Source organism: Drepanopeziza brunnea (assembly GCF_022702325.1).
Source record: "Drepanopeziza brunnea f. sp. 'multigermtubi' strain 214-2 chromosome Unknown ctg13, whole genome shotgun sequence".
NCBI lineage: Eukaryota > Fungi > Ascomycota > Leotiomycetes > Helotiales > Drepanopezizaceae > Drepanopeziza > Drepanopeziza brunnea.
The window spans coordinates 1,551,963-1,573,377 of NW_027094076.1; the positions used below are offsets into that span (position 1 = coordinate 1,551,963).

The 21,415-nt window shown below is 49.7% G+C and overlaps 7 protein-coding genes across 7 annotated transcripts; 2 read left to right on the forward strand and 5 right to left on the reverse strand.

Annotated features, from left to right (window-relative positions):
- Nucleotides 1-1,078: 1,078 nt before the first annotated feature.
- Nucleotides 1,079-2,251, forward strand: L3040_007576 (uncharacterized protein; the record flags this gene model as incomplete). The annotated part of the gene is made up of 3 exons (XM_007291218.1): nucleotides 1,079-1,123; nucleotides 1,208-1,631; nucleotides 1,680-2,251. 3 exons carry the CDS (start codon nucleotides 1,079-1,081, stop codon nucleotides 2,249-2,251), a joined length of 1,041 nt encoding a protein of 346 aa, XP_007291280.1.
- Nucleotides 2,252-3,549: 1,298 nt separating this feature from the next.
- Nucleotides 3,550-5,499, reverse strand: L3040_007577 (uncharacterized protein; the record flags this gene model as incomplete). Its single annotated transcript, XM_066154909.1, has 7 exons — nucleotides 3,550-4,224; nucleotides 4,274-4,361; nucleotides 4,410-4,471; nucleotides 4,521-4,955; nucleotides 5,011-5,047; nucleotides 5,100-5,383; nucleotides 5,434-5,499. 7 exons carry the CDS (start codon nucleotides 5,497-5,499, stop codon nucleotides 3,550-3,552), a joined length of 1,647 nt encoding a protein of 548 aa, XP_066010793.1.
- A 414-nt stretch (nucleotides 5,500-5,913) lies between these two features.
- On the forward strand, nucleotides 5,914-6,951 carry L3040_007578 (uncharacterized protein; the record flags this gene model as incomplete). The annotated part of the gene is made up of 1 exon (XM_007291216.1): nucleotides 5,914-6,951. One exon carries the CDS (start codon nucleotides 5,914-5,916, stop codon nucleotides 6,949-6,951), a length of 1,038 nt encoding a protein of 345 aa, XP_007291278.1.
- Nucleotides 6,952-7,539: 588 nt separating this feature from the next.
- L3040_007579 (uncharacterized protein) lies at nucleotides 7,540-8,907 on the reverse strand (the record flags this gene model as incomplete). Its single annotated transcript, XM_066154910.1, has 4 exons — nucleotides 7,540-7,626; nucleotides 7,674-8,146; nucleotides 8,325-8,425; nucleotides 8,882-8,907. 4 exons carry the CDS (start codon nucleotides 8,905-8,907, stop codon nucleotides 7,540-7,542), a joined length of 687 nt encoding a protein of 228 aa, XP_066010794.1.
- A 683-nt stretch (nucleotides 8,908-9,590) lies between these two features.
- L3040_007580 (uncharacterized protein) lies at nucleotides 9,591-11,835 on the reverse strand (the record flags this gene model as incomplete). Its single annotated transcript, XM_066154911.1, has 8 exons — nucleotides 9,591-9,616; nucleotides 9,671-10,293; nucleotides 10,628-10,788; nucleotides 10,845-10,871; nucleotides 11,051-11,071; nucleotides 11,121-11,177; nucleotides 11,226-11,766; nucleotides 11,822-11,835. 8 exons carry the CDS (start codon nucleotides 11,833-11,835, stop codon nucleotides 9,591-9,593), a joined length of 1,470 nt encoding a protein of 489 aa, XP_066010795.1.
- A 2,063-nt stretch (nucleotides 11,836-13,898) lies between these two features.
- On the reverse strand, nucleotides 13,899-14,345 carry L3040_007581 (uncharacterized protein; the record flags this gene model as incomplete). The annotated part of the gene is made up of 1 exon (XM_007291213.2): nucleotides 13,899-14,345. One exon carries the CDS (start codon nucleotides 14,343-14,345, stop codon nucleotides 13,899-13,901), a length of 447 nt encoding a protein of 148 aa, XP_007291275.2.
- Nucleotides 14,346-18,914: 4,569 nt separating this feature from the next.
- L3040_007582 (uncharacterized protein) lies at nucleotides 18,915-20,022 on the reverse strand (the record flags this gene model as incomplete). The annotated part of the gene is made up of 2 exons (XM_066154912.1): nucleotides 18,915-18,917; nucleotides 18,973-20,022. 2 exons carry the CDS (start codon nucleotides 20,020-20,022, stop codon nucleotides 18,915-18,917), a joined length of 1,053 nt encoding a protein of 350 aa, XP_066010796.1.
- Nucleotides 20,023-21,415: the final 1,393 nt, after the last annotated feature.

A 21,415-nucleotide genomic window follows, 5' to 3' on the forward strand; every position in this document is an offset into this window, starting at 1 on the left:
CTATCCTTGGGTCGGTTGTCTCAAGACAACAAAGAGCCTTTGAATACTCGCTAATTCAAGGGGATAACATGGCTCGTGCGAACCGAGACCACCTCAGAGCACTGCATCGGCAGGTTTGTGTCTTCAAAATTCGTCCATGATCTAGCGCCTTTATTCGGTCTCTCCGATACTCGCTGTGTTCCAGTAGCCGCAGAGTTTTCTTGAAGCTCGACCCGGAACAGCACGTAGCTGGTTTCGAGGTCATTTTAATTCTAGACAGCTGCCAAAGCTTGCGACATCCAATTTATTCATACTCTCGCTTTTCCCAAATGGTCTTTTTCAACTCTCGACCTTGTTCGACGAATCCAGCTTGTGTAGAGAATTTCTCTATAGCTTTTGCTTCTTCCCAGCAATATTTTTTATCAGAGGCCAAACTCTCAACTCGAGAGCAATATCCAACCGGACTCTATAATTTAGAAATCTTGTTCATGGCGAAGATGTGCTGGGCAAAGAAGGCGACGCAGATTGAATCGAATGCGCAATTGATAAACGATGAAACATGACATGCTCGCAAGGTGGCTGAAGCACTTAAAGATCGCGGGCGATATAAAGCCCGACATAACAAAGCAAAGTCGAAATGAGTAAGGAAGTAAATTGTAAAGTAGATTTGATGTAGACTCAAGAAAGACATTGAGGCCAAATGCTATGAATCAGAAGATGAGCTAAAGGATCGTTGGGACGATGTCATTCTTTGGGAAGCTTGGAATATCCAAGGATATCGTGATACACTGAGCAAGTAGCATAATCCGAAGGGAGTGGCTCGTCAATTGAATACTTACTGTATTTAACTGTATTTATACAGTGTTTTTCGATTTTCGGGCATTACCTAGGTATTAGCGTGGGTGACCCACGCTAACAAAAATACTTTATTACATAAGACTAGGTAGGCACTTAATTAAGTAAGCTGGCTGGAGCTCGGGCTGGTGTGCCGACGTCATCCCAGGTGAATTTTCACCATCTTACAGCTCCTCCCAAACAAATTAATCAATTGAAGTTTTCCCGATACCCAGATACCCAGATACCCACCCAGATATCCATCATGTTTGCAAGACAAGCTTTCAGAGCGGCTCAGCCCCTGAAGACGGTGAGTACTTCACAGCCAAAGCTCAGCGCATCAACGTTCAACCTTCGGTCGAGTCAGCCTAGCTAACCTGCCTTCCTCACCCAGCAAACTCGTCGATACGCCACCGAACCATCCAGCGGAGGATCCAACACCCTTCTGTATGCTGGTGTCGCTGCCCTCTTGGCAGGAGGGGGATATTATTTCTATAATCAAGGAGACAATGCGGCACAAGTGAAGGATGCGGCGAAAGATGCCGAAGCCAAGGCCAAAGGCGCTGTCGCTGCTGCAAAGGCGAAGGTGGACGGAGCAACTGCAAAGTCTGCGTTCACGGGAGGAGATCAAGGCTTCATCAGCTTGAAGTTGGACAGTGTTGAGAACATCAACCACAACACCAAGAAGTTCCGATTCGCCCTGCCCGAGGAAGACCAAGTAAGCGGACTGGCCGTTGCGTCCGCCCTCCTTACCAAATACAAGGGCCCGGAGATGGAGAAGCCCGCCATTAGACCTTATACCCCAGTAAACGATGAGGGTATGTTCCTCTTGCCGGCTGTAAGTACCAATTGCTGACTTGGTGGAGGTGATCTCGGATTCCTGGATCTCTTGGTGAAGAAATACCCCGGTGGAGTAATGTCTGGGCACATGCACGATATGGTCCCGGGACAAAGACTCGACTTCAAGGGTCCAATCCCGAAATACGCATGGACCCCAAACAAGCACTCTCACGTAGCACTTATCGCCGGAGGAACTGGGATTACACCCATGTACCAGGTTGCCCGCGCTATCTTCAACAACCCAGACGACAAGACCAAGGTCACACTTGTCTTTGCCAATGTTACCGAGGAGGACATCTTGTTGAAGAAGGAGTTGGCAGAACTGGAGAACACCTACCCCCAGCGATTCCGAGCCTTCTATGTTTTGGATAAGCCCGCAAAGGGATGGACTGGTGGAAGTGGATACATCACCAAGGAGCTCTTGAAGACTGTTCTTCCTGAGCCAAAAGAAGAGAACATCAAGATCTTTGTATGCGGTCCACCTCCTATGTACAAGGCTATCTCTGGCGTCAAGAAGTCTCCTTCGGACCAGGGCGAGCTTGATGGCAGCATCCTCGAGCAATTGGGTTACAAAAAGGACCAAGTCTACAAGTTCTAGATAAGGATCCGAGGATGGATTTCCCGACTTGTACCAATACATAGACGGCACAGAATATTAGACAGGCTTCCCATGACCCAGGATTGATGCAATAGTCTTCATCCACCTCGACAGCGTGCCCTACATCTACCTAGGTAAGCTGTAGTCAATTTCGATTGGGTGAGGCGAGTGTTACACAAACGGCCTAGAGCTCCACCAAAACAGCTGCCATCCCACTCACAACCCTCAAGCGTTGCGTTCGACTGGCCGCTATACCCGGCACCGGATGGGAAATAGCGGACTGGCTTTTCAGTTGATGATGTCAATCTACCCGGGTTCACTCATAGGTCTTTAGGCAAAGATGATCTCATAGAACTCTCGAAATGGTATACAGGTCGCAGCTGGATTGAGTTATATGTGCGCCTAAAGGCTCTAGCGAGCCATCCCAACATCAAACATCCCTTTAGTCTTGTCTGCAGTAAATTTGATTCAAGTCGGTCGTCGAAGCGGGCTTCCATGACGCATCTAATAATGCGTCGTCTGAACAGCTACTGACATCCGCGAAGTACGCTCTTGCAACACAACACAGCGTCCGAAGTAGTTCCGGTAGCTCAACAAGTCCGACGTTTCCGTTTCGATCCGAGCCGGCTCTCTGGTTGATTACAAACCGGTTTTTACCGATGCGCTGTCATCTACGGGACGGAGCACGGAGGGAAGTTCCTTACCTGATACGGATATTTGGCCGCGAAGACTGTTCGTCTTTTCGTCCGTTCTTCTACTTCTTTTGCATAGTGTCTGTGGTGGGTGGTCGTTCCTACTCGTCTACAAGCGGTTGATTTGAGGAGCAAATTCGGGAGCTCATATGAACGTGGCGAGAAACGTGCGGCATACTAGCAGCAGTACTAGATTGGGACAATTTAAAGGACCGTAGAGAGAGAGAGGTATGAGGCGAAGACGTAAAAGGATACGGAAAATTGGTTGACGTATGCGCCGCATAAGGCCGATGAATGAGGAGCTGCTCGAGGCCAGGTGTTTCGGGACATCTACAGACTGATTGGCACGGCGTTGGAGGAGTCTTCGAATCATAAAGGGAGGTAGGGAGGTGAAGTATACAGAATTTCTCTGATTCGTAGAAAGCGGTTGTATCTGAAGGAGCTTGGGTATACAGTGAAGTATCAACAAGACAGATCGAAGAAGACACTCGAGTCTCCATGTACGCACATGGCTACAGCCGCCTGCTGCTGCGAGATCCCAACTCCCAAGACCAAACGGCGACATAAAACCCAGATTACCCATCCAGACTACCCCGCCCAATCCTCTCAAGAAGCCGCGGTACCGACCGCATACATGAACTCCTTGCCCTCCAGGATTCGCAAGTACTCGGCTGCACATCGCCACCTAATCCCCAATCGCCGCAAGGAATCCCTCATTGAATCCAAGGCCATTTGGCACCCCTCGTCGCCACTCTCTCTCACCATCCACGCATAGTTCGCCGCTGAAGAGTACATCGCATCCATGATGATCGGGCTGACCATATCCAGATCTGCCGTCTCGGGTGTCGCGCCATCAAGCTGCTGCGCGAATTCCACGATGCTGGCAGATACACTGCGCAGTGTCTCTGCCGCCTGCGTCTGCATAGCTGCTCCTTCCGAGCTCGTGATTGGTACAGAGGTGCTTGAGGTCTGGCAGGAGTATTTGTCGCAGAGAAGGCAGAGCGTGCTGTAGGCGAGAGCGAGCGGGGCGCAGAGACCGAGGTAGTCTTTTGTGCTGGCTGATTCGTCGGTGATGATGCGAATGAGGTTGGAGATGTCCGCGTGGAGGTTTGAGGCGTGGAGGAGGCGGAGCTTCTCTTCGAGGTGGGAGCTGCTGTAGAGGTGGGCGAGGACGCGGCCCATCATGATAGAGGCCTGGCAGAGGCGGGGGAAGGGGGCGACGGACTCGGAGATGGGTGTGTTAACTGTGCGGACGATGGAGGCTGACATCTCGCCGTTTTCCTGGAGAAGGGTTAGAGGTGAAGAGGATTTGGGTGGGTGGTGCACCTACCCAGGCATAGTCGTGAGCTGGCAGAGGGTCGTTGGCTAAGGGCTCTTGGCTGTTGATGATGTATGATTGGCTGCCGATAGACACAATTCTGTAGAATATAAGCAAATCGACATTCGGAATGTGTACCAGAGCTTACCTATCAGCTAAGAGGACTCCCCACCAGGTTCGTCTGCGCTCTTCTTGCTCGGCCCAGCTACCCTAGAACGAAGTAAGTACTTGTTTCCCAGTGTAGAGGGAGCAAGCTTACCGGCTGTCCGAGCAATTGAGCAGCCTCGTTGCTGCCATTGATACCAAGCATATTCCCATACCTCATGCACCATCCAGCAGACATCGAAGCCGCCGGATAAATGGCCTGACCGTACTCGAACCAGGTGACTAGGAGATTGGCTTGAAGCACAAGGAGAGATGTGGTGCCCGTCGCTTCCATCAAGGCAACGAATCGCTTAGCAGAGGTGTAGATGGGGTTATGAGAGCATTCAATGCCATCTTGTGGTCTAGATATGATGAGCTTCATGCAGAGGAAGAGAAGAGCTAGATCTGGCCCGGCTTCCCACAAAGGATTTGCCAAGTTTTGAGTCAGGCGCTTTTGTGAGACAATGGGCATCCATTTGTGGACAGAGTTGAAGTAGGTCGTAATGATTTCCTGGATTTCGGTACCATCTCTTAGGATTTGGATAACATCCTACACAAGTCAGCCCTTTGAAGTCGAAACTTCGAGGGGTGGTAGGTGGACTTACTCCTGGTATTTCGACACTTGGCGTAGGGACAGCAATGCTATCTTCATTAGCTATTATATTCTTGTAACAAAGACTGACTTTTCACATACCCTCCGTACTTGAAAGTCTCACTATCAAGGAAAGCAATAGCAGGAAATCTATTTTGTACACCTTGCCATGGGATATCGTGAGGAGAACTGTACGCGGGAACCTGATGACCAAGACCGTCCGGGGGTGCCATGGTAGCAGGAGATGGGGCAGCATAAGGACTAGGCTGGCCCATGAGGGCATTTCTTCCATTTAAAGTGGCCTCGAGCTGCATAACCTTCATTCGCAAAGCGTCGAAGTCATCATTAGTAGGGGTAGGCGGGTTGTCGCTGTAGTCGCATATTCGCTGCATACGCTCGCAAAGAGAGCATGCTGGCAGAGCTTTGTTGCATTTACGCTTTTGTTTCCGGCATGACATGCATGCTTGATTTGCCTTTGGAACTTGGTATTCTTGATTTCCATGGTTGGAAGTATTTGGATTCAGGCCTCCGTACTGGAGAGACATGGCCCGATCGAGTGGGCGCTGCGGGCGGCCGCTTCTTGGTGGATGGTCGAGGAGGAGTTTCTGGAGAGTTTCTGGATGCGCAACAGACCGATTAGAGAGCAATGACAAACTGGAAAGAAAAGACTGAGAGCAATGAAGTACGAATCCCGAATCCAAGATCCAAGAGCGATTATCTACTCAGGCTTTCCGTGATGTGAACTCGATTCTCAAATGTCGTTCAAAGTCGAAGCGGGTGCTGCGGCCGAACAGTTACTAGTAGCGCCTTGGCGATTTTAGCGCCATTCTTTTTTTGACGTCGAAATTTCTCGCCTCACTCTCATACTCGACTCTAGCAACCGACACCAACTCTCGGCCATGGGAAACTTGAAATCATGGCTTCACCCTCCTCGTCTGCCTCTATAATTCTACCCGTATTTACCAAGTTTTCATGCCTCCCTGTTGAAATTCGCTGTCAGATATGGGCGTTTGCAGCACCGAGTCGCCCCCGCGTCATCCAGATAGCTTACAACCCTGAGGCAGAAGAGTGGCGGTCCTATCCTGACGCTTGTGGTGGTCTTCCCAAGATCATACCCGTCTGCAGAGAAGCACGGCAGGAGGCATTGAAGCCATACACGAGAATGCTGGAAACATGGGTAGATTTGGAGGAAGATACAATTTTTATCAGTGATCCGGTCTTCACTTTGCGGAAACCCAGAAGCGTTTTCATGGACTCGGACTACGTGGGGAGGATCAAGCGGGTGGCTTTAACAAACGATGTTTATATGGGTCTAAAGCAGGTACACGAATTGTTCCCCAGTTTGTTGGATGGCCCCGGGGCAGTGCTACGGAAAATGGGGGGCCTTTCTCATCTTAGTCTGGTGTTAATGGAAGATGGTGGAGACTATTATGACGAGAGTGACTGGGAAGAAATCGATTTCGACGGCCAGTTCCCTCTTACGCCAAGTGGAGAACCAAACGAGGTAATGGACCGTCTTGATGCTGAAGATGACGAGGAAGACGAGGATGATCAAGACGACGAGGGGACTACCTGGATCTCTGGAGATGTCCCGGGAAGAGGAGCTTCAGAGGATCTTGAAGAGGAAGAGGTATGGCTGAGCTATCAAGAGGAGGAGGCAATGGGGCGGATTTCCAAAGGCTACTTTCGCCACGTAGGGGATATTCATTTTGAGAGCGCAAAGCACAGCCAAGATCACTGGGACTCCTGGTATTCGTATTTTGAACAGGTAGAGGTCGACTTCGCTGAGCAGCAGACTGCGGCTCCCCAATGGAGGCAGCCTATGGTCTCAATCGTAGAGGTCAAATACGGCCTCAACTACATTGGCAGGGCATCTGCTTTAGATTGGACGCAACCTGGGACCGAAGAGAATGCCGCACCGGGTGAAAGCGGGGATTCTGCTGGTGACCCTTGAAGGGGGCTCGGGGCCGAGAATCTCTCGAGACGACATGATGGCAGCATGTTAGATCTTACCCTCGCTGGTACCATGTAGCGTAGCAATGATATGGGGAGTTTTGATCTTTAGCCCTAGTGGGATTCTTTGTGGCTTGATTGATACTTTTGCATTTTCGTGCGGGTGCCGCCATTGCTTGCTTTCCCGAGGTTTTGTGGAGGTGGAGGTAGGCTATGCCTGGTAGCGGTATTCTCCCGATGATCCAGAAATACCTGTGATGTGCTAGTAGTTTGCCATCCCAGGGTTTCTTGCGAATGATTGAGATACAGTTCACCCATTCTCGTGGTCAAGAAGTCTTTCGGCAGCTTCGCGGGCAGCTTTGAGAGCACACCAAGAACATTGCAGGTTATCTCACGTCTCACAGGAACATCGAAGTCATGATAGTACTCAAGTCTGTGTAGTGGGGTGTACCATTCTGTGAAGTCAAAACTACCGTTCCATAAACCTGCCATTTTGCAATGTACAGTGTTACAAAGTAAAGTTTTCCGCATCCACAAATAACTGTCCCCATTCAGACCCAGCACATTGTCAATCCATCATATCCCATCATCAGGCTTCGCTATCATTCTTTGGGGAGCTGTGAAGTTGTCTGCGAGTGTTGCTGTCGGATGAGTTGGATCTGACAGTTCTCTGTCGCTGGAAATGTGTTAGCTCCTCTCAATTTTGTCAAGGCATGCTCTTACCTCCGCCGACCTAGCCAATCTCTCCGCGTTCATAGCCAATCTCGCCGCGGTCCTAGCCAATCTCATCTCTTGCTTGCGCTTCTCCATGTCCTCGATAGCTTTTGCAAGCACGGCGCTCTCGACCCGAACAAAATCCTCAGCTGACTTCACCTTGTCCTGGAGATCTTGTTCGGCATTGGCCATACGCTGATTCAGGTATGCTCGCTCCGCCTGGAACGCGGCAGTTGCGGCCTGGACCACGCTGTTGTGGATGTGGTTGATGCGGGACTTGCGCATTGCAGCATCGGAATGGCTCTCGAGGTCCTCAATGACTCGGGCTCGGTATCCTCTCTTCATCTTGTCGAGATCGAAGTCGTACAGACGGGCGATGAGTACGGTGCGGGTGCCGGTTGTATCGAGGCCGCGAAGGTTGGCTGAGTTGATGAGGTCGTCTTGGGTGCAGTCGTGGAATTTGCGAAGGCCCTTCATTTTGGCTGTGTGCGCGTTAGCCTCGTTTCGCTCAATTGAGCTGCACTAGTGAATTGCACAATGGAACGGCGCAATTGAACTGCACAATTGAATTACACAATGGAATTGCATAATTGAACTGCACAATTGAACTGCACAATCGACTCGTGCAAGTTGCACAATTGAATTGGAACAGATACTTACCGGTTGTGTGCAAGATGCTCGATGTCTGAACAAGAAAGTTCCTGTTACGGTCGACGTTGGTCGGGGTATTATATACTAGTTCTTTCTTGATCGGGACGACGCTAAGATCAGATCACAACAAACTAAGTGCGGGAGTACCCGCCCCAGGTCACGTGTTTCAAGACCCCTGTTTTGGTGATCGGCCAGATCAATCCCGCAGAGACTTAAATACAGCCCGAATGTTTGATTTTGCCGGTGCAATATCGTACTTCTTGCTCGCACAACGGTGCAGAGAGAAATGTAGAAATTGTAGAGCTCGTTTCATGCTTGCTACCCCTAGATGCTGCAAATCTACATTACCACGCGCGTGATAGTATGCAATGCTCGTATTTATATGATGCCCTCCACACAGCTTACTCCTATTGTTGTGAATTCAGCAGATGAACACAGTGCTGCTGCGTATGAACCCAGAGCTCTCAGATCAGGATTAGCATAACGTAGCAAGCAGAATCGAAACCAGTCGTTCTATGAATCTCCTAGAAAGGTTACATTTCTATGCGGCCTGCTGCAGGACGAACTTGTAACTGGCAGTTCTGGCAGACATTGCACTTGGAATGCTGGCTTTCTAGGCCTCCTCACGCTCTTCTTTGGGGAACTGATAAGGAGTGTAGTTTGTCACCACGAGTGAGGTTGAGTTGGAAAGGTTCGAAAAACAAGTGCTTTTCGTTGTTTACTTCTGCGGGCACCGGTTCAAAAGTACGAGTGTATTGCTGCTAGTAGCTTGATATGATTCCACGGTATATGAATATAATGGTCTCCTGTAGCCGCACTTGCTGAAGGTGTCTGAACAGACCGCCGCTGCTTCTTATGACGGTTTGTCTCACAAATGAGATACTTGGTGCCTGACTTCTCGCACCTTCGCTGTACTCTGAAGCAGAGGTGGCAGAGTGCAGAATGACGGCCACGCAATCGGTTTTCACAATCGTCGAGGCACGAGGAATCAGTTTCAAGCTTTCATTCTTATAGCGTAGCAGAGTCACTTCCGATCTATGGAGTCACTTCCGATCCATAGACTTGCATTGCTTCAAGAAGCTCTGCACTTTTGAAATGAAGCTATGTCTATATCCACCATTCGACCTCCAGATATAGCTTCGTAGTACCTTCTTCCACACCCCTCCCAGATTCTTAAACCAACATTTGTCCAACACGCGGGGTGGTCTGCTGAGCGATTCGTGATTGCGTGCCTGTTCGGGAATGTCGGCGTTCTTGTGGGACTTCTTGCTTCGATCAAAGGGGACGGCCGTTGGCTCTTGCTGTTGTCCATGTCAGTATATAAGCAAAGCTTCTAAGGACTGTGGAAATCTCACTCCGACGTTGACCATCTCTATCGTGTCGGGTTTGCGCAACGGCGGCCAGAGAAAAAGCAACATCGGTCTCCAAGAACTCCAATCTTGCCGAAAGCCTCTCACGCAGCCGGTCAATCTCGCCTTCGATAAAACCGCTACTACCCGTAGGGAATTCAGCGATGGCAAGAGCGTGAGTAAGGATGGTCTTGTCGCAATCCACCAAGCTGCGAGCCAGCTTGTTCTTCACCATTCGCTGCAAGAAGTGGAAGTCCTCAGAAGCATGTTCCGGGTGTCCGAACTGGATGAGCTCCTTGGTCTCGCTGAGCCAGTACTCGTGCGCCCGCTTCTCTTCCATGTACAGACCGATCATGCCTTCTTTTAAGGTTCTGAGGTTGGGCTTGGTGTCGCCGGTCAGAACACCCTTCCTGCCGAACTCATCGACCAACTCCTCCCATGTCAGCTCCGACCACTTCACAGTTAATGGCATGAGGCCAAAGCTTGGTAGTCGAATGAGGTACATCTTGTAGACGCGCTGGTGGTAGATGAAGGCGTGGAGTGCTTTGTAAGGTTGTCGGGTATCGTCTCGTCGCAAAGTTGAAGGAGACTTGAGCTTCACATCGATGGCGAGATGCGAAATTCGAACCCTAGGTCTTAAGGCCCGGTCCGCAGATTATCCGAAGACAGTAAGGTGAGAGTGTAAGAAGGCCGCCGGACTCTATAAAATCTGGGCTTCCATCTCCAAGCGTCAAAGGAGCAGGTGGAATCAAAGAGGAAGGTAAAACATGGGGGCTTGCTATTATTTTACCATGGGCTACGAATACAGCGCACACATCCCGCAAGCATGCTCTAGAAGAGGTAGAGGGTTTCTTGTATAGCCTTCATGATCAGCCACGAGGGCCAAAGCACAATGGCAAGAAAGATCTTCTCAAGAAGAAATTGGGTTCCAAAATATGAGCATAAGAGAACATGAGTGGATACCGTTCCTCTTGTATTGAATTTGCTTTCTGCTCTGGGCCGTAACCACTGTAGAACTCATGGTCATATGTACCAGGCTTGTAAGTAACCCCCATGGATGGCTGGACCTCGAGAATACACAATGATTCGGGGACAGGGCCGAGTTGCGCGTGAAGCGGGACTTTCTACACAGGGTATATGGTAAGTGCCTGCACGGGGGTGGGTGCGAGGGGAATTATACATCTCTGGTCCCTTGTTGATGGAATTGCTGTATAGATCCGCGTCAATGGCGGCCAATGTCTTGCTGGTGGAAGCGTTAACATCACCCACCACCAGTATCACCGCAACCCACCGCAAACCACATGTAGATCCCATCAAGACACAGCTAACGCATCATTGCGTCAAGAAGGTTTTGCCCTTATGAGAAACTTTCTTCTCGAGTCTCACCCTCCTGAACATCTTGATGTACTATGAATATTGGCATACCGTCAACGCCTGGGAACTGCTGGCAACTCACCGGACGTTTTCCGTTCTTATCCCTGATCTTCGCCCTGAACAGCTGCTTCTGCTGACGCTGCTTCCCATCAGAAGAAATCTGTACCTAGGAACGCAATCTGCATACCAGCTGCTCACGTTCTCGAGCCTGTGGGTTTCCGAAAGTGAATCCAGGTGCCTCTCTGCCCCACTTGATAGCCTCATTCATTGCAAAATCGGTATTGTTGATACGCTTTCGATCATGTGGCCAAGAAGGACTTCTGATAAAGCTGTCCGTCTGCGACGCAACCCTCTTGTTGAATGATTGTGTATATGGGATCCTGATTCTCTTCTCATGCGATCTCTTGCTGGTTTCTATTTGCTCTTGGTAAGAGGCAATCCTGCGGAGCACTTCCTTGTGTATAAGAAGTTTGGTCGGGTGGTCCAGCCCACCGCAGGTTGGATCTTCAGCCAAGTTTTCGATCTTCTTTGTGAACTCCTTCAATTCGTCGATCTTGATATCCTTAAGTTGGCGGACATACGCTGGCTTGCTAATGGCTCTACCGGAAGTGAAAACCTTCTCTTCAAGTTCCCACGATATCTCCTGCAGCTCGTCAAAGGATAGCAGATCGAGGCGCACAAATGCTGGTATTCCGTTTGCCTCAGCGAGGGCCCGGCCCTTCCGCGATCTACCAATGTATCAGCATTGCCCTCCTGGAGCGGCCGGCGAGGAGAAATAAATACTTGGTAGATCTCATCGCTGCGAAGTTGTTCGTGTGTTTCAGAGGTCACGTCAGTCGCAGTGTTGTGGAGGTGAAGGTTGTCTATGCTGAATGGAAAGAAAACCACCTTCACGTGGTCAATCTTCACGTGACGCTAATAGAAGGTTGATATGGATATATATTTGCAGATGAGACCTTTATGTTCAGCTTCGAGAGCCAAAGCACAATGGCCCGTAGGCCCCCTGCACCGAAGCACAAGAGAATTCAAAATCTTATCTTCGCTTAATTTAAAGCTAAGGCTTAGTATACCTCGTGACTCTCCTGCTCTCATCTGGTAGGCACAATAGGTACACACAGCAAGCAGATATGTTCTCCATAATATAAAAAGTACCTGCGCGTACTCGTCCCACCAACTTTGGGGTTCGAGAAGCCTGGTCACCCCAATCTTGAGCTTTGAAAACTAAATTTGATATTGTAATCCCCCGCCATTAAGGTTGATAAGAGTCCTCCTTCTATTATTCGTAGAGCAAAACCTTGCAAAATCTCAAATATTAGGTCGCTGATCTCACAAGTGAGCAAATATCCCTGCAGTAAACAATGATGTGATGCAAGCAACGATGTCGCTCTTTGAATGGGATACAAACTGTCCTCCAGCAAATTCAATCTAACAAATAATGTACCAGTTATACCTTCCTTATAACAAGCATCTTCTTCTCATAACTTGTTTCACGCATTAGGAACAAGCAGTCCCAAATTCTGCCACCTCCCACTTCCACAGGCCTGGGAAGCTATGCTAGGCTAGACAAACGTTCGTAACATGATCAACGTGTAGTAAAACGTTTCATAATTTCTTGGGACATATTCCAATAGTCTTGAGAAGCAAACAAATGTACTAGCACATCAGCCGCAAAGGGTGAAGTCCATCATGAGCCAGCGCCCGCCTTAGCATGGGTCTGGAAACATGAAATGAGGTTGGATCACTTCCCCCAAAACGTCTCGATGGCCACACCGTAATGTAGGAGGAGAGAATCAACATAAAAACGGTGCGATAACAACACGAATAACCGTGTATTTCTGCGCTATGACGCCACAGGCAGCGGCCTAGACGGAACTATCCGACGACACGGCAACGCCTTCATCAACGGGACAGCGTACTGATCTTCGTTGAGCGAAGTTTATATAACATACTCGGAAGGTAGTGCAAGTATGATATGTTGCTAAGCGATAGACCGGTAGTAATTCAGTAATAAAAATAGTTTTATGGTTCTCTCTGTCCTGTGCCTCTGCTCTGGGATTTAAACAGGAGAAAATTCCATTCTAGCAAGTCTTGGAGACGCAAACGGCAGGAGCGAATACCGACGGAAATTATCTTTGCAAACAGGGCCGATCTATGGGTTTCAACTGATCATAAAATCTAGGGAAGCATCGAAGGAATACAGATGTGGCTCACGGGATATTTCAAGTCCAGAGTCTGTAAGTGCATCTTGTCTATCAATTTACCCTCAACGCGGTTCAGCTCACTGTCGCTCGAACACCGGCATCATATCAAGAGGAAATTCCGCCTCGATGACCTTCCCGCCTTCATAATCCTGCCTCGCATCCCAAGTCTTCCATCTACATCCTTTCGGCAGATAAAAATCCCTCCTCCTCAGCCCAGGCGCCAGCACCGGGCAGCAGAGATACCTATCGCCAAACATATACTCAACTTCCACCTCCCAACACGTCCTATCTTCCAGAAACGTGTAAAGCAACGGCCTCACGACCGGCGTTCCCTTCTCGTGAGCTTGCCTCATCGGCGCTTGAATGTAGTCCCTCGTTTCTTCCCGCATAAACATGTACTTCTTGCAAATCGCATACACCTCCTCTCCGTACGACCAGACCGAAGAATAACAAGAGAGGGAACATACCAGGGTCTGGCCGGTCCAATAGAAGAAGTCTATCACAATAAGATCGAGCGGAAGACTCCTCGCCCTGTACTCCCTCGCAACACCGAGAAGCTCCTCTTGCGTCTGATACCGCAACTTGCACTGCCAAAACCCGAGTCCATACTCCGGCCTCATCGGCACCGTCCCCGACGCTCTCGCGTACGCCTCCTCATTTCAGCCGGCGTGTCGCCCGCCACAATCCAGTAATCCAGAACACTGGCAGAAGACGCCGTAGAACTCATGATGTTCTTTCCGAGCACCGCTCTCCCAATCCGAGGGTTGTTCCACAGCAGTCCGCAGCCCAGCCGAGGACAGCGCAAACGGGACACTAGCCTGGGAGTTGTGCATCATGATCTTTCCGCGCTTTGAGCGGGTGGCGGTGATCTTCCCGTTGGTGCTTTTGGCATCGTGCTCGCCGAGTGAGATCTGTGGTGTTGAGGATGTGGGTGTGTGCAGCGCCCAATTTTCGGTCGGCGTGCTGCGAGTTTTGGTGGCTCGTACGCGGAAGGCATTGTGACCCCACCGCTCGTTACAGACTTCTTCTGCGTCGTAGCGGTAGATGAGACGTTGGTCTTCTTGGAATAGCGTTGTGCTTTCTGGATACCTTTTGAGATAGGTCATTGGAGAGTGTTGTTTATATTAGTCCATCTGGTGGAATGCAGTATCACCCGTCACAGCTTCACCCGCCGAAAACCGCATCTAAGCATGAGGTCCATTAAAGCCGGGTTTTCTAGTGACGGAGGGAGCTGTTCCGAGCTTCTTGTTGTTTGTTCATCGATTGGGCGTTGATCTGTAAGCGAGGTGTGGGGTTGGAAAAAAGGGGGCGTTGAAGCTTTTCAAGTACCTACGAATTTGATATGAGGAGTTCGGGGGCCGGATCTTTCGTTAATCAAACATGCACACCAGTCAGGAAATAACCATCGTTGAAATTATGCTAAATACTTCGTGATCTTGACTTACATATTCTTTTCCTCCTTCGGTGTCCTAGTCTTTTAACTGGCATGACGAGCATTACTACGTCCGATTCCTTTACTTCAGCCCACTGACAAAAAGTAAGCAAGTACTCGAAGTCACCACAACAAATAAGCCAATCAAATTGAATTCCGAACGAATAAATAGCAAGCCCTTTGAAGAAGGAACAAGGAAATGTAAACATCGGCTATACACTACAGCTTCACAACACGCCAGTGACATAAACCACAGTCTCATCACACTCCCAAGGTATTTTCGTAATAAAGATTAAAATCAGTTGATTTAGTAAGAAGGAGAGAGGGAGTTGCTGCTTGCTGCCGGTACGAAATTCATGAATGATGAAGTAGATATCCAGATGCACATCCGGGATGTTGACTCGAAAGACCTACAATAAGACCGTGTATGCATCTAGCTCCAGCTCCAGCTCGAACAAAGGTAGCTAAGGATATGTCCCAGACGTCAATATAACGATAGACTATTGCGAGGTTCACTTTTAAGGCTATCTCTTGTTTACTGGAGTGGTTCTCCGTAAACCCCATCTCTGGATTCATACGAAGTCTTTCAAAGTATACAAGTCCATCCTCCTTCCATCCCCAACACATTCTCCCCTCCACCCCCAAGCGCCTCCGAAAAGAGAGTCCAGGTAATGGTCATGGTATCAACCCGCGTCGCTTTCGTAAACATCGTCCAACAACGTATCCGCGCCAAGAGAGGCGCTTAGTTCCTCTGTTGTTCTGGCTAATCGAGGACAGAGCCGTCACGCGGCCGCCACTGCGAAGCAGCAGAGCGTTGGACCTATGTTTCCCGCCGCCCGAGGGGGACGGACAATGCCGAAGAAGGGGAGGGGACGCGACACTAAGGAGATATTCGAGTCGACGCGCACGAGTTGTGGTGGCTCATCAATTCCAACACTAAATAAAGCACCCGCATCATTAGGGCCCGTCCGGTTCCAAAGCCAGTATGTAAAAACCGGCCCGGCTTATACCGCTACATACCGAGGGGGGGTGCTCGGCGTTTGGTTCAGAGCTAAGTAACTAAAACCGACTACACAAACTGGGCTGTACAAAAACGACGTCCTATTTCGCCACCCGATACCAATCCGTCAAAACTGTACAGCCCACCTTTTGACCCGACTGTACAGCCAGTTTGTGAGTTCGTACGCTAGCTAAGCCACGAACTCTCGGTAGTCTTGCCCTCCGTAATCTGGGAATTCGTACTCCACTTTCATTTAAAGCTTAAGACACCGTCCCGAGGACACGAGGGATTGGCAAATTATTCGAACTCATGACGCATCGAAGTCACGGGAGACACGGGTCGAAACCTTTGGCAAATTCGATCAATTTCCCTAACTCAAACGTCATCTTACTACCGGTACCGCACGTACGTAGTAGAATATCGATTGGCACAAACCGTGCCACAGAAACTAAGGTTTCTCCAGACCCCAGTATCTGAGCCAGTTTTTACGTACTGGCTGTGAACCAGACGGGCCCTACCGCTAGGTCATCCAACTAAGCACCATATGCATTCCATACCAGGGGTCCTTTTGGTCCAACTCTAGTTTGTCAAAAGTGGCTCAATAACTGGTTTCCAGAAACCCCAGTTTGTAAAGTGCGGATTGTAAAAAAAGAATTTTATAATTAGAAACGACGTTTTGATCAAGAAATTTCGATAGATATTTTTTGACGCGGACTTCTCGTGATCTCGCTACGTCATTATATCTTTTTTAAAGATATTTTGAGACCTACCTACCGGTACTCACGTTATTTTTTAAAGATGCGCTAACAGCTTGGCAAAATCCACAACAAGCTGTGAGTACCGGTACCAGTAGGGGTGTTTGTTGTACTGTAGGGGATGGATCCCAGGGGCCTCCTTGCAATTCATTTAATCATAAAGATCGCAGGGACTGCTAGGTTCTCAGCCGTTTCTACGTAGTACTTTCCCTCTGATTCCGTACCTTGTTTACAGCGTTATCGGTGTCCTGAGAAGCAGAAACACTAGCCCGAAAATGGTAGGTAGCTTGAGGCTTTAACGAGCCTTGCAATCACTTCAATCAAAACGTGATAGACATACGAAGCTAGTATCAAGGTATTTAATTTAAACTCGTTGTACCGAAGTACGTAGTAGTAGGTATCGAGAATCTGACGATGGATCGCGGCTCTCTGAGTGGTCCCGGTAGCCTGCCTCTCCCTTGTTACGGAGGTACAGCGTTGAACTACAGTAATTCCCGCTGTGTTGACCCACTAAGCAGACTAGCTTAATCGAGCAATACCTTCACGCTCCCTCGCTCCGTATCCCTACGTAGGAAAAGGTCGGCGAATGTGAATGTGAACTTCAAGCGCTTGCTAAGGGTATGCTAGAGCGTTGCCGGGCTACAATCGTGGCTGATGGGAAAGTCACAAAATATTACTTGTAGATAGAATAATCTGGTTTTTATTTCCATCGGATATGTATTATATTCTGGCGTGCAGCGACGCGAAGCGAAGGACAGTCAAGGTACTGCTCGGTTAAGCTAGTCTGCTTAGTTGGTCAAACAGGGCGAAATACTTACTACGTCCTACGTACTACGTCGCAGGCGTAAGTATTACCCCTCGAGGGTACGGAAAACAGGGGTTTTAAAGTGGAAACTAGACTTTGGAGGCACCCTCGAGGGGTAATACTTAGGCCTGTACCGTGGGTAGTAGTAAAAATCGATCACATGGTTTCGGACTACTGCAAGACTAATCTTTATACTTCGTACGGAGTACTAGTTGGTACGTAGTAGCTTGGCTACCTAGCGTACAAACCGAAATGCTCACTTCCAAACGTCTATTTTTCCCACCCACCTTAAGGAAGTGCTCCAAATTAGCCACCGAGGTCAAAACTCCCCTTATTTACTACTAGTTGCTACTTGTATCTTATCTTTACCTACCTACCCAGGCGTACTTACAACCCCCCCCCCTCACTTCTTACAACCAAACCCAACCTCCCAAAGCCCCTTTCCTCCCTACAGATTCTTTTCCTAAAAAAAAAAAAAAGTACGTTTTTTGCACCAAATACTACGTAACCAAACACCCCCCCCCCCCCCCCCCCCCAAAAAATCCCGAATTTCTATCGGCTACCTACTTAGTCTTTTCGGGAAGCTAGTTTTGGGTTCAAAGGCAAAACGGCCCTTCTTTATAAGCATAAAGTAAAGTAAAAAGTATGAAGAAAAAAAACAAAAAAAACAACCCTCATCCGCACGCGCCAAGGCCAAAAAAAAAGGAAAAAAAAAAGGGGAAAAAAAAGCCGCTCCGACCAGCTCTTACGTACCACCCCTTAAATTCGGCGATGAGGCAGGGCAGCGACGCAGATACTGCATGTACCTAGGTACCGGTATGCTTACCAACCTTACCATAGCAAGAAACGAAGCGTTCGATTCCGTATTCGTACAGGAGGGCGTGAGAACCACTTCTTCTTCTTCTTCTTCTTCTTCGGCTCTCGCTCAGCGCAGACAGGGAAAGTGTTGTTTATGGTTTTACTGATGTTGATCGGTTGGCGGGTTTGTGCGCGCGGTTTGGATCTGGTGGAGCACGTTTAATAGCAGGAGAAATTATAGATATATGTGTGTGTATATGTATGTGTATGTGTATGTGTATGTATGTATATGTATGTGTATGTATAATTTTTTTTTTAAAAAAAAGGAGGCGTGAGTAGATGGTTGCCGAGGTTGCGATCGCTGAGTTCGGATTCAGATTACTACGTACAGTAGAGCAAGAGGTGGGGAGGTTGGTTTTGTGAGCTGCAAACGATGGGTTGGATGGGGTCGTTAAACGGCTCGATGGTTTGGGGGGACAGGGGGGGGGGGGTATGCCGGGTAGAAGGCAAAGCTTGTATCGCGGCGAGAAGATTAAGGTCCGTACACATTCGGATGATCAAGCCAAAAAAAAAATTGAAAAATTCGAAAAAATAAAAGAGATCGAAGGAATCGAAGGAATCAAATGGTATCATATGGTATCATTTTTGTTGGATTTAAATCTGTACTTAATACGCAGTTGAGAAGTGACAGCTGGATATTGAACATGGAATCTGACGTTCTCGCTTAAGTGGCCAACACGTTGCCCAGTACTGTGGTACGGTAGTAGTACAGTAAGTATTAAAACGTCGGGCGGAGCCAGCCGCCCTGGCACCCTGAGACTCCCCCCGTATCGCCCGCTATCCTGGTCGCATCAAAGCAGAAGCAAAACATTTCCCCGAGGTTGGTCACTGCAAGATGTGATCAGCAACCACCTTTCCCGTCTTCGGAGTCGCCGCTACTCACCTCCGGATCCGCAATCTTCAACACCGCTTTCCCAAAGTTCTTGCCCTGGAGCATGCCCACGAAGCCCTCCGGCGCATTGTCGATCCCCTCCGTGACGCTTATCCGCGCCTTGAAGGTCCCATCGTGGAGCCACTTCGAGACGTTCCGGTACTGCTCCTCGAAGTGCAAGGGGCCCATGTTCTTGTCGCCGACGATGAAGCCCCGGAAACTGATCCGCTTGGCCACGATGTACATCAGGTTCCGGATGCCGTACCGCTGATCGGGCTCGCTGTTGTATTCCGAGACCATGCCACAGGCGACGATCCGGCCAAAGTCGTTCATGACTTCCAGCGCGACCTCGAGCTGCTCGCCGCCGACGTTCTCGTAGTAGATGTCGATCCCGTCGGGCGCCAGTCGCCGCAGGGCCTCGAGCGGGTTCTCCTTCTTGTAGTTGAAGCCCCCGTCGTATTTCAGCTCGTCGATGATGAAGTCCAGCTTCTCGTCGGAGCCGACGGAGCCGATGACCCGGAGCCCTTCGTGCTTGGCCAGCTGTCCCACGATCTGACCCACGGCGCCCGAGGCAGCCGAGATGAAGATGGTCTCGCCCTTCTGCGGCTTGCCAATCTCGTACAGGGACGAGTAGGCGGTCAGGCCCGGCATGCCCAGGGCGCCCGTGAAGACCTTCAGATCCAAGTTGTACGGGTTGTCAATCACCCGCACGGCCGCCAACGCCTCCTTCTCCAGCGCCGAGTACTCCTCCGTGGGAATGTTCCCATAGACGAGGTCCCCGGCCTGGAAATCCGCGCTGTCTGATTTCAGGACCTTGGCGACTGCGGAGTTGGTGATGGGCTGGCCGAGGGTGTATGCTGGGAAGTAGGATCTCGTCTCTGGCTCGCGCATGAGGCCACGCTGGTAGGGGTCGAATGAGGCAAAGAAGTTCTTGGTGGTGATGCCTCCCGAGGGAGGAGCTTGCTCGGGGTCAAAGTCCCGGGCTTCGACCACCAGATCTTGGCCGGGGACTGGAACGCCTTTGGGGACTTGTTTGAAGATGAAGCCTTTGTTCTGAACCATGGTTGCGATGTTGGTTCGTATGGGGTGGGTGGGTGGTTTGTTGCTGGCGGGTTCTTGCTTGTTGGTTCTTGCTTGTTGCTTGTTGCCTTGTTGCTTTGTGGCTTTTTGCTTTTTGCTAGTTGCTAGTTGCTAGTTACTTGCTGCTTGCTGCTTGCTGTGGAAGAGGGAAGAGGCGTGAATTTATTCTTCTACCGACCCTCCCTGTACCCTATCTCGTAAACCCGAAATGGCTGATTGATTGAATGATTAGATTGATTGACCATCGGCCGCCGTGTGGAGATCGATTCCAAAGCCGACATGCCGTTGAAGAGTAAGCAAAGAAGCAAATTGCTGTGAGTCAATGTCTGGAAAAAGCGTCCCTATCCAGCTGAAAGAGACTGTCGGATACGAAGCCCCAAGTTGAAAATGAACCTGTAATAGCATAGCACGACCCATGCAGCACACTCGATTCATTATCATCAGACCATAGCCAAAACCATGCCTAAACTCAAAGACAAAGTCAAATTCGCGTCTGTCCAGCTCGGTTTTCTACCACTTTTGCTCGTAATTGCGGATGGGCCATTCACTGCCGCTTTTCTCCTGGAAGCGTCTCCGATCCATTTGGACCGTCGGGATTCCGTTCTGCGCCATCCTTCCCGCGCCATGGTTCGCGAGGATGATCGCGAGCGAGAGGGCGAGAGGGCGAGAGGGCGATGGGCAACTCTGGGTCGTGGGAAGAAGAAGACAGGGCCAGGATCTTAGGCATGAGCTTGTCTTGCAAGCTTACTTGCTGTTTGCATTTTCAGTTGGATCGGCAAGCAGCGGGACTGACTCTGCCGCCACAACCTTATTGTTCTCGTATCCTAGAGTACAGCCCTACCTAGGTAGGTAGGTGGTTAACCCTTACACTATACACTATAATTACAGTACACTATAATTCAAGGTTCCGTCCGAGGGCCCGAGGCTGGCTGAGAAGAAAAGTGTAAATCGCCACTTTCACTCTACTCTACTATACATTTCCAGCCCCCTGGCGCGCACTCAGAATTGAGTTCTGCTCTGCTGCGCCGACGCCACCTCGAGCTGAGCTGCGCCGATGCCGGCAAGGCTGGACAAGAAGTTATGCATACTCCAGGAGGCTGATACTGGTCGGGAAGTATCTCCGTCCCCGTCCCGGCCTTCCAGAGAATGCAGAGAATGCAGAAAATGCAGAGGATGCAGAGGATGCAGAGAATCTGGCCGGTCCTCTGAGTCCAGACCCGAGTCCAGTCCCTATCTTGATGGAGACGGTCATGAAACCAGTGAGAACCCGCCCTTATCTACTCTTGAAAGAGGAACCCTTCACTTTTGTCAACTGTCTCCGAGGAGATCCAGACCGTCGCCGAGCTTTGGATGGTTCCCTACCCGATCGATCGTC